At 49.3% G+C, this 10,863-nt stretch overlaps 1 protein-coding gene across 2 annotated transcripts in view; it reads right to left on the bottom strand.

Moving 5' to 3' along the window:
• Nucleotides 1–1,961: 1,961 nt before the first annotated feature.
• CSNK1G2 (casein kinase 1 gamma 2) overlaps nucleotides 1,962–10,863 on the bottom strand; it is a 56,014-nt gene continuing 47,112 nt past the window's right edge. The window contains exons 11-13 of one of the 2 annotated variants that reach the window (XM_081177882.1): nucleotides 10,231–10,338; nucleotides 5,704–5,810; nucleotides 1,962–5,387 (exon numbers count right to left, since the gene is read on the bottom strand). In XM_081177882.1, coding sequence (XP_081034008.1) covers nucleotides 5,333–5,387; nucleotides 5,704–5,810; nucleotides 10,231–10,338 — 270 coding nt within the window. In that variant the 3' untranslated portion in view covers nucleotides 1,962–5,332. The remainder of the gene's footprint in view (nucleotides 5,388–5,703; nucleotides 5,811–10,230; nucleotides 10,339–10,863) is intronic. The other variant, XM_081177883.1, reaches the window with a different exon arrangement.

The following is a 10,863-nucleotide window of genomic DNA, read 5'->3' as shown; positions in this document are numbered from 1 at the left end:
GCAGGGGATTCTTTGTGATTTGAAAGGAGAAAGGGGGCTGTATGTAAAAGCGGGAAAATTTTAAAACGCAGAGGGCGATTCTTTCGCAGACCAGGCCTGCTCCTTTGTGTATCAATAGGGAGAGGGAAACGTCATGCTGAATAGTTTGCCTTCTTCTCCTGCCACATATTTTGGACTACCAATATCTGCACCCAGCACAGCGACTTAACTTCCTCTCCACTACTTGGGTTTCCCCAGTGCGGCTTTAAAGGTCGGTTGCATTTCCTGGCAAGCGACGGAAGATGTGTCCATTTCTTTTTTAAAAAAGGAAACCTCAGCCTCAAAAACTCCTAAGCCAGGTGGGCAGGGTATAAATAATGAAATGATTGTTTTAAAAAGTATTTTTGCCACATGTTTTTGCTTTGTCCTGTGAGCTGGAAAGCATTATCCAGGATTTTGCCCACATGCACACAGGCACTCCTACTCTTGCCACCCTGGAAGCAAAATAACGGTGCCTGCACATCTTGGTTGGTGGGGGCTGAAGGTGCACTGCTCCCTGTCTCGATAGCCCTTAAAAACATGAGGAATCGACTGTAAAACGAAGAGATGAAAATGGTGTTTACGGAAAAATTGGAGGCCTTTTTTGGACTATCTCAAAAGTGTTATAGCGATATGAAATCATGAGGGTTTGAAGGAGCAGCAGAAAAAATTGACAAGACATGGGTTAGTAAGAAAAATGTAAGTGAATATATACTGTATGTGAAGTAAATTTGCTACATCCTTTGAAAAACCTTAATAAAAATTCATATATTTTAAGAAGCCATGGGACTGCTCCCAGTTGAGTAGATCAACTGGGGCCTAGGTGGGAGAGGAGAAATGTTCCTTTTTGGCAATAAATAGGGGTGAGGGGGATAGGAGTTTCACAGTAGTAACTCACTTTCAGCATGGACTGCAAGGGAAATCCACTGTCAATGTCCAAAGTGGGCAAGCTTCAAGCTTGCAGGACCTAATCTTTGGGGTTTTTAAAAATCAAAACGTCTACCAACCAGCTTTTATGAGCGTACAACGCGCACCAGGATCAATGGCCTCTCAGATACTTTTTTTTAACAGCCAAGGAGCATTTCAGCCTTCACAAAAGTACCCAGATTTTTGCGTTAGAAACCCTGGTGGAAATAATTCCCCCCTTTTTCTGCAATTGGAGCTCTTTGGACTCCCAACTTCCTGGCCAACGGGAAGCAGCGATAGCAGCATGTGCCCAACCATTCCTCAGACGTTGTGTGCTTTGCTGGCGCACCTCCACGCGCAAGCACAGTCTACCTTGGATTGCCACCAAGTGCAAGACTGGTTCATGCACAGTGCTTGTGGGTTCCTATTTGGGAGGAAAGTTGTGGTTCAGTGCTTAGGAGCACCTCCTTTGCAAAGGTCCCAGCTTCAGTTTCCAGGCAAGGCTCAGAGACCTAAAACCTTTGCTGCTGCCGATCAGTGTCGACAATACTGAACTAGCTGGACCAATGGGGCGACTCTTGGTTCCTGCTAAATCAGCCCTTTATTTGGAATCATGAAGACCAGAATGGCTAGGAATGTCTGCTGCCTGAAACCCCAAAGAGTGTGGTCTTCTAGGTCCTGGTATGACACTGTAAACCAGGGTTTTCCCAAACTTTGGTCTTTCGCGGCTTTTGGACTACAATTCCCATTATCCCTGACTTGCTAGCTGTGGATGATGGGAGTTGTAGTCTTAACAACAGCTGGAGCCTCAAGTTTGGGAAAGTGCTCTAACCTACACTACACCCTGGGCTATAGGAACTTCCAGAAACAAAATATTAAGAGTACCACACCCTCCTGTTTTAGCCAAAAAAACCCAAAGAAACATCTTTGCAGAATTTATTTTTCAAGTTTTTTTTTAATTTTTTTGTTTTTCAGGGTTTTTTTCTCCTTGTTTTCTGAATTTTTTTAATTTTAAAAAAAGCCCCTAAACCTCTATGGCTTTCAAAGAAGCTTCAGAGAAACTTTTATATGCCATTTACCTGTGTACATTTTTGTTTTGCTTAAAGCAGTTAAACTAAAAACTGACAACGCAAAAGTGTCTCTCGCTGCCTCGAGTTTTTGGAATCACATCGGCAACAGATCTTGTCTCTGTGCAGACTCAAATCGATCACAACCCCCCCCCCCAAATTTTAAGCAAAAAAAAAAAAAAAAGCACTTTTTTCCCCTAAAACACAACCAAACAAACCACCATTGCTGGGTCTGCAAGATTCATTTTGATGCAAGCTTCTGACAATCTGGGCCCAAACGGCAAAAACCACACCTTGATGTCGACCTCTGTCAAGGTAAATCTTTCAAAGTCTGCCCTTTTTCAAAACCAGAATAATCCACATTGCAACTGGTAATCCAAGCACACTCACATGCACTCTTTTTACATAAACGTTTTAATTTTAATTTCTCTTTTACACCCTTCCTGGGACTGGAACTACATTACCACACCCCCCCAAGCATATCGTTTAAGGCTGAATTTTTTAATTCCCTCCCCTCCTCTTTTGCACTGTTTGGGGAACAAGCTCAAACATTGCACGTATCTAAGGAACCCTATTTTTAGTGAAAGTCGCCAGAATCGAGGGTTATAATTTTTTCCTGCCCTTTACCTTAACGCCTCCTCCCATCTTTCCATTCCAATGCCCCCTTCCCCCCAAAAAACCCACACACCCCTCTTTTGAGGCACTGAGTTTATAAACCTAAGACCAGGTAGAGCAAGACGATAATCTGATTTTTTTATATAGTTCTTTCTCCTCCCCACACCTTGCCTCTTCTTCAAGTAGCCGTAAAAGAAACAATCGGCCATAAAAGAAAAAAGGGGCACCCCCCCAAAAAAACACCACCCCATCTTTAAAAGCACACACAACTGAAAACTTAATTTTGGCTTTCTGCAAGGGGTCCGATGTAGAGAGGGGCATGGGGGGTGGTCAGGGTGGGCCTTGCATTCTGGCACTAACTCCTTCCAACGCAACTTGGGGGTCGGTGGGGGGGGATGTCCTGCTGTCCAGGAACGAGGAGGACTAGAAACTTAAGATCCCACTGTTAACCAATTTGACTCTAGCACAATCAAGACAAGGGCAAGCATACACAGCTTTGGTGGGTATTTTTTTTCCGTGGGGGGGGGGTGTGGACAGGTAGTGGGAATTGAAGCAACGGGGGGGGGAGTATTACTAGTGAGGAGGTGCGGCAGTTTTAAGACACGTAGAATTTGGGCGACGTGGGTGCCATTTAGTGCAAGAGACCAAGGATTCCCCCCCCAAAAAAAAAACGTCCCTGCCCGTCTAATCACAGCCCACCCACCTCACCCAACCATAGCCTGACATTAACAAGTGTCGTGATTACAACATTTGTAAGTGGGGGGGACGGCAGGCTTTTTTTCATTTTATTTTAAAGGAAGCAGAACATGCTACTCTGAAATAGGTGCAAGGGGAGGCAGTGCCCTCCCCTTCTTATTTGTATAAAAATATATTTGTCTATAAAGAAGCAGCAAGGCTTCTCAGTCCTTGTTTGGAAGCAACGGACCCCCCCCCCCCGCAAAGTGTGCCCGGAAACTTTGCAGGGTGGTGCTGGGGGTCCGGTTGGCTGGAAGAGAGAGGGGGGCACAAACACGCCAAGGTGTGGTCCTAACCAGGCACAACCTTGGTGGGATTTAAAGATGGCCAAGAAACCCAGAAGGAAGGGGGGGAGCGCTCCCCACCGCCCCAAAACAACCCCCGAGGAAGAAATCTGCTTCTACCCATTTCCTTGCTCCCTGCAGCAAAATGCACAAGATTTAAAACTGCAGCGGAGAGCCGGACTTCTCAAGACAACATCCCATAGCTGAGCAGTTTAGCAGAAACTGGAAATCGTCACTGTGAGTGTCTGATCTGTATTTGGGGGGGGGGCACAAAAACAACAGGGTGGATTGTCCTCACATGAATTTTGTTCAGCCAAAGTTTCCTTTTCACCCCCTTCCAGGGAGCTTTTGCCACAGATCGGTTCCGGTTGGAAGTTTTAGGGGCCACGCTCGCCCCCCCCCCCCCCCGCAGATCAGATTTTGATTTTTGGCTTTGGCCACCCCAAACCCTCTCCATTCTGAACTCCCCCCACCCAAAGAATGGAAGTCGTTTTGGGGGTTCATCTTGGCCGGCAGCTGTTCCTGAGATCCAAGGCCCCCCCCCCACCCCCAGCGAGTCAGTGGGTCTTTTTTTTAATTAAAGGATAATCTAGCTTTCCTCAAAACGAACCCCAAAGAATTCTCTAAAGCCCGGTTAATTCCAAGACGCATTTGCTCCTTGTATTGCTACCCAAAAAAAGTGCATTGAGAAATGAAGAGTCGGAAGTGTAAACGAGCCGCTTTCCTCCCCAGACGCGAAGCCCCACTTTGCCGCCCCCCCCAGCCGTGCTCCAGACGGGGAGGGCACCCCAGGGACTTCCCTCTGTCTCCCCTAAAGGACCTTGGCCACAACTAAATCGGCAGGGGTTGGGGGCAGAAACTTAAGAGAGTTGGGAACGGGGGGGGGGGCGCACAAATCTAAAACAAAGATACTTTATGAAATAAAAAAAAAATATGATGCAAAAAAGTTTGCATCGCTACAAAAACAGAAGGAAGGAGGGGGAGAAAGAAAATAAGGAGACTGTCCCACAAACGCAATGACTAAGATGCAATTTTTAAATTAAGTTAAAGAGACAAAGAAACAGCAAAAAGGGGGGGGGGAGAGGAGGGATGGGGAGGGAATATTAGCTGCAGCTGACATTCCCAGCATCGTCCCAGCAAATCTTCTGCAAAGAACTGATTCCCGGGGTTCTTTTTTTTTGCTTCCAAAAAAATAATTCCGTGAAACCAAGGTGAGGAAGGGGGGAGAGAAGAGCCCAGACAAGTGTGGGTTTTTCCCCCCTTGGAGGGGGGCAGCTGCATAAATAGTTAATGCTTTTTTCTCTTTGCAAAACCAAGGAGGGGCGCGGGCACTTCCAAAGAAAGTTCAGCGACATGCTTTTTCTTCCTCCTTCTGCCGGTTCCGCTTCCCTCTGTTGCTGTGTCTCTTGGAGGAAGGGAAAAGAAAATAAAAGAAATATATATATATATTCAGGCTGAGAGTGGGGGAGAGGCTTCCCCTCCTCTCCCCGGGTGAGCCTGCGAGTGGAGTCAAAGGCGGGTTGTACGCCACACGGACCCCTTGCGACTCCGGAGCAGGCGGAGGGGAGAAGGCCCGTCCTCTCCCATCCGGCCAAAGGATCAAGATCCGTTATCCACAGACAGGAAGTGAAAAGGAAGAGGGGCGGAGGGTGAAAACGTAGTCCCGAGGGGACGCCGGCCTCGGCCAAACCGGGGAAGGGGAGCACATCACTTGTGGCGCTGGATGGTTTTCCTCTTCCTCCTTTTGAAGAAACAGCAGCACCTGAGAATCGAGGAGAGGAGGGCGTTAGGAGCTGCGCAGGCGGATCAGGCCCAAGCGGGGCACCTCAAACGGGGCAAAACTCCTGCCGCTTCCAGGGAGGCAAAAGCACTTGTGGAATCAGAGAACGGCAGAATTCGAAGGGTCTCTCCCCCCCCCAGGGTCATCTAGTCCAACCCCCTGCAATGCAGGGGTGCAAAGCAGGGCCAGGACTTGGGGGCTGGATTTGGGCACCGGACCTCAGCTTCCTCCCCCAGGCCAAGCGAGACTGTGGGTGCCCGCCCCCCCCCCCCCGCGCAAGAAGACTTGGCTTACTCACTTAGTGTCATCAGCCACCTCGACCTCGGCGGGGGCGGTGATGGGGGCATTTGAGTGGCCGGCAGTGGGGTCATCTGTGTTCAGCTCCCCGTTGGTCGAACTCATGACCTGAGGAGGAAGGGAGAGGAGGCAGGTGAGATGGGGGAGAGAGTGCCCAGTGCTTGCACCCCTCTGCCTCTGGGGTTTTGCACAGGAATGCAGAGGTCGGGGTGAACTGGCCCCAAAGACAGGACTCCCCCAAACGCAGTGCGTGACGTTGAGCCTGGCATTTTGTAGCCGAATCCTTTCCGGTGAAAAGCAGCAGCAATAACAACAACAACAACAACAACAACAACAACAACAACAACAACAACAACAACAACAATTTATACCCTGCCCATCTGGCTGGATTTCTCCAGCCACTCTGGGCGGCTTCCAACAGAATATTAAAATGCAATAACCTATTAAACATTAAAAGCTTCCCTGAACAGGGCTGCCTTTAGATGTCTTCTAAAGGTCTGGTAGTTGTTTTTCTCTTTGACATCTGGCGTTCCACAGGGCGGGCGCCAACACCGAGAAAGCCCTCTCCCTGGTTCCCTGTAGCTTCACTTCTCGCAATGAGGGAACCGCCAGAAGGCCCTTGGAGCTGGACCTCAGCTGGACTGGCAAGACAGTCTGCGGGCAGGGAGGGTCTCATCCTGCGTACCAGATGGAGCTGATAAACAGCTGCCCTGGACCTGCGCCTCCATGGACAGCTGTGAGTCCAAAATGACTCCCAGGCTGCGCACCTGGTCCATCCGGGGCACAGTTACCCCATTCAGGAGCAGGAAGTCCTCCACACCTGCCCGCCTCCTGTCCCCCAAAAACAGTACTTCTGTCTTGTCGGGATTCAAAGCAAAGAATTCAAGGGCAGGTGCTGAGCCCTTTTTGGTTGGGAGATGAGCAGCGACCCGATTTGGGTAGAAATGTGGGGTGCAGAGTCAAAAAGTCCAAAGACATTTTCCACCAAAGCAATCACACAAGGTTTCGAAACCGCTTGCACTGCAAGCCACAGGGTTTGGCTACTCCCTGCAAACCGTGGATGGGTGGAAGAAATCAGGAGTCGGGCGCTCTTCCTTCCCGAGGCTTCGCTTTGTTGCCTGGTGCAAGGAGAGCAACCTGGCTGCCTTCGTTTGCAAGCCAAGCCAGGGTTTCTGATTGCTGGGGGGTGGGGTGGCAGGAGAGCGGGCGCTGTGCACAGACCCTGGTTGGTGTTGAGCCAGGCTGGGCAGATTTGAGGGTAAACCATACGTGGAATCAATCTGCCCCTGTGGCTTGATGGAGGTAGAAACTGTCTCTCATGTCTTGTTACGCTGCCGTTTCTACGGGGATATACGCTCGGTATTTATCACTCCTGTTATACAAAAATCTCCAAATGGGTCCGAAACTTCAATGTCTAAAACTCCTGGTAGAGGACAAGGATCTAGAGATCACGCTAAGGGTGGCCAAATTCTGTGCAACTGCCATAAAACTTCGGGAACAAGCTGTACTACCAAAATGATTAAGGTTTTAAATGACAAGTGATCAAGATTTAATATATATTTTTAACTGCCGCTATATCTGTATTGGAGGGACGCGGGTGGCGCTGTGGGTAAAAGCCTCAGCGCCTAGGGCTTGCCGATCGAAAGGTCGGCGGTTCAAATCCCCGCGATGGGGTGAGCTCCCGTTGCTCGGTCCCAGCGCCTGCCAACCTAGCAGTTCGAAAGCACCCCCGGGTGCAAGTAGATATATAGGGACCGCTTACTGGCGGGAAGGTAAACAGCGTTTCCGTGTGCTGCGCTGGCTTGCCAGATGCAGCTTTGTCATGCTGGCCACGTGACCTGGAAGTGTCTCCGGACAGCACTCTTGAGTGAGATGGGCACACAACCCTGGAGTCTGTCAAGACTGGCCCGTACGGGCAGGGGTACCTTTACCTTTATATCTGTATTAGGGACACGGGTGGCAACGTGGGTTAAACCACAGAGCCTAGGACTTAACTGATTAGAAGGTCGGAGGTTCAAATCCCCACGACGGGGTGAGCTCCCGTTGCTCGGTCCCTGCTCCTGCCAACCTAGCAGTTCAAAAGCACGTCAAAGTGCAAGTAGATAAATAGGTACCACTCTGGCGGGAAGGTAAACGGCATTTCCGTGCGCTGCTCTGATTCCCCATGAGCGGCTTAGTCATGCTGGCCACATGACCCGGAAGCTGTACGCCGGCTCCCTTGGCCAATAAAGCAAGATGAGTGCCGCAACCCCAGAGTCGGCCACAACTGGCCCTAATGGTCAGGGGTCCCTTTACCTTTATATCTGTATTGTCTCTGTTATACCCAATTGCAATTCAATGTATTCCTGTTGTGTTTTATGATTTTCCTGATATTGTTAGTGAGCCGGAACTGGTCTGTGACTGTAATAATAAAATTCAATTCAGTTGAGCCAGCCTGCACTGGGCAAAATGTGCAAGAAGCCCAGATCTGAACTTGAGGGATGAGAGGGTACATTACTGTACTGTAAAAGGCTGGCTCATTTTCAAACCATTATTCTTAGTACCACACAGGGGTTCCTCAAAGAACATACTCAATCACAGGGCAGCTGCAACCAACCAGGTTTATAGTCCACTTTATAGAGAGAACTGTGTGTGGTTCAAATCCCTCTCAGGGCCGGGCGTTGAACCACCTTGCTATTAGCTTTATCCAGAAAACATTTTTGTGGCTCTCGCCGCAGTGCATTACATCGGAAGATGAACTGAAAACCAAACGGAACCCCAAGTTTTCAGTCTTAACATTAGAAATTCTGAATTTCATGTGCAAACCTGTAAGGATTAAGAAACCACTGCCAGAAACCAGTTTAGCACTTTCTGGGTGTTCACGAATATTCCCCCCCCCCACAAAAAAAATATTCCATTACACGCCCCAACTTCTCTTCTCTAGCCCCTCGTCTGAGAACAGCTTCCTTCAGTCTCTAAAATTCCTTTGCGGACACAAACAATTAATATCCCTAAACATTGCAACAGGACAAAGCTTGTACAATTTTAGTTTCCCGTTTACGGAATTCCAGAGCTCTTGCCTCTTACATAAAAGGCTGTGCCGACAGTGGGATTCTGTAGGGGACCAGGATATTATTATTGTGGCTGTTAAATATTATTATTATTAACATTGTTATTGTTAATACTATTATTAAATAATGTTATTGTTATTATTATTCATGCTGTGATAAGAAAATGAAATCTTTGTCGTATGTATTCGGTAATAAATGGCAAAAGCTGGAAGGATATCTCGCTGAACTCTTGAAACCAAGGTCCTGGAAGAAAATCAACCCTGTCGATAGTGAAACATTATCCCTCATTCTGGGTTTGCTGATAGAAAATAGCGGTGGTTTTTCTCTGAATCATGCCTCTCAGGGAACAAGTTGCTGTCACAACAGGAAACCCACCTTCATAAAACTCTGCTGCGGATTTGCAATGACAGAGAGAGAGTCCCTGAATTCTTTGGGGGGTGTGTGTGTGTAAATATATACCGTATTTTTCGCTCAATAAGACGCACCTGACCACAAGACACACCTGGTTTTTTGAGGAGGAAAACAAGAAAAAAAAAAATTCTGAATCTCAGAAGCCAGAACAGCAAGAGGGATCGCTGCGCAGCGAAAGCAGAGATCCCTCTTGCTGTTATGGCTTCTGGGATAGCTGCGCAGCCTGCATTCGCTCCATAAGACGCACACACATTTCCCCTTACTTTTTAGGAGGGAAAAAGGGAGTCTTCTAGAACAAAAAATACGGTATATATAATTTTATTCTGTTTCTAAACAGTTTTGTGAGGTTGTTTTTTTTTTTAATTATCAAATGGTATGTAGGTTTTATGAAATAAGTAAAACAGACAGGAGGTTTTCTTTAAAAATAAAAAATACCCACACCCACGCTCCCCGTCTTCACCAAAGAAGTTTGCCATGGGGGGGGGGCAGGGAGGAGAACAGACGCTGGGCTGCATCCAACCTTAGTCCTACTCAAGAGTAGACACACTGGAGTCAACAGGCATGAGTCCTAGTAATGTCTGCGGGTGTACTCCAAGTAGGATTTATCGGTGTAATGCACCCCCCCCCCCCGGGTAGGCTTGCAATATTTCCACTAGAGCTCCGGAAACGTTTCGCACTAGCCCCCTTCCCAGAAAAATGGGGGGGGGCCACATCATGCGTGGATACAGGCAGAGACAGGGGCGAACACATAGGCGGACCCGATTCACCATCAAGGGAAGAGCTGTGCACTCATTTTCTCCAAGCAAAACTGGGGGTGGGGGGCATAGGCGAGAGAAAGCAGCAGGGCCTAAAGAGAGGGTGGCAGCCCATGCAAGTCCTACTCCAGAGTAGACCCACCGCCATGGACGAACCTGTGGAAGCCGAGTCCCAAGAGCAGAGCCATTGAAGTGAATGGGGCCAAGTCAGTTGCATCTGGGACGGTGCCAATGGGGCTTGGGCAGCGGTTTGCAGGTCATGCCCACCCCCTGCCAGCCCCACACCCTACCCCATACGCCCCTCTAATGTACCTGCACGGACCCCCCAAGCCTGCTGGCCGCAAGGTGGGTTCCTAGGGCTTCCTCGGCAGGTTGCTGGCCAGCCTGAGGGTCCCACACCTCCGTCCCCTCGGGGGACTGCTAGCGACGGGGGGGGGGACGAAAGGGGGGTGACAAAGGCGAGAGAGGGGTCAGAAAAAGATGGCGGGGTTGTGGGGAGAGGCGACAAAGACGGGAGAGGGATAGAGAGAAAGGAAGAAAAAACAAAACGAAAAAGCATGCAAAACGAAAGAATATAAAACAGGCCTGGACGCAAATTCCCCCAGAAGAGGGGCAGGGGGCGTGGGGGGCACCGGGTGCGCCTGAACTACGACTCCCAACCTCCACCGCCCACTGGGCTCAAGGGCACCTGGGGGTCTTCTACCCTCCTCCATCCCTGAATTGAAAAATGGCGTTCTCCACTTTCTCGGAAAGGAAGGCACCTCTGGAGGGATAATGGTTCTGCCCCCCTGCTGCCCCAAACTGCCCCTTCTTGCCTTGCAGGGGGGGGTTTCCCAGCCTGGCTAGCCTCCAGCTCCCAGCGCCCCTGATGGCTGCCGGTTGCTGGCACCCCGACACCTGCAACGCCACAGGTACCCCAACCCTGGGAGTGACCGGCGCCGTCTG

This window comes from Podarcis bocagei (genome assembly GCF_964188305.1).
Source record: "Podarcis bocagei genome assembly, chromosome: 18".
Classification (NCBI taxonomy): domain Eukaryota; kingdom Metazoa; phylum Chordata; class Lepidosauria; order Squamata; family Lacertidae; genus Podarcis; species Podarcis bocagei.
Note: the sequence above shows the minus strand (reverse complement) of the source record. Positions and strands in the feature narration are given on the sequence as shown.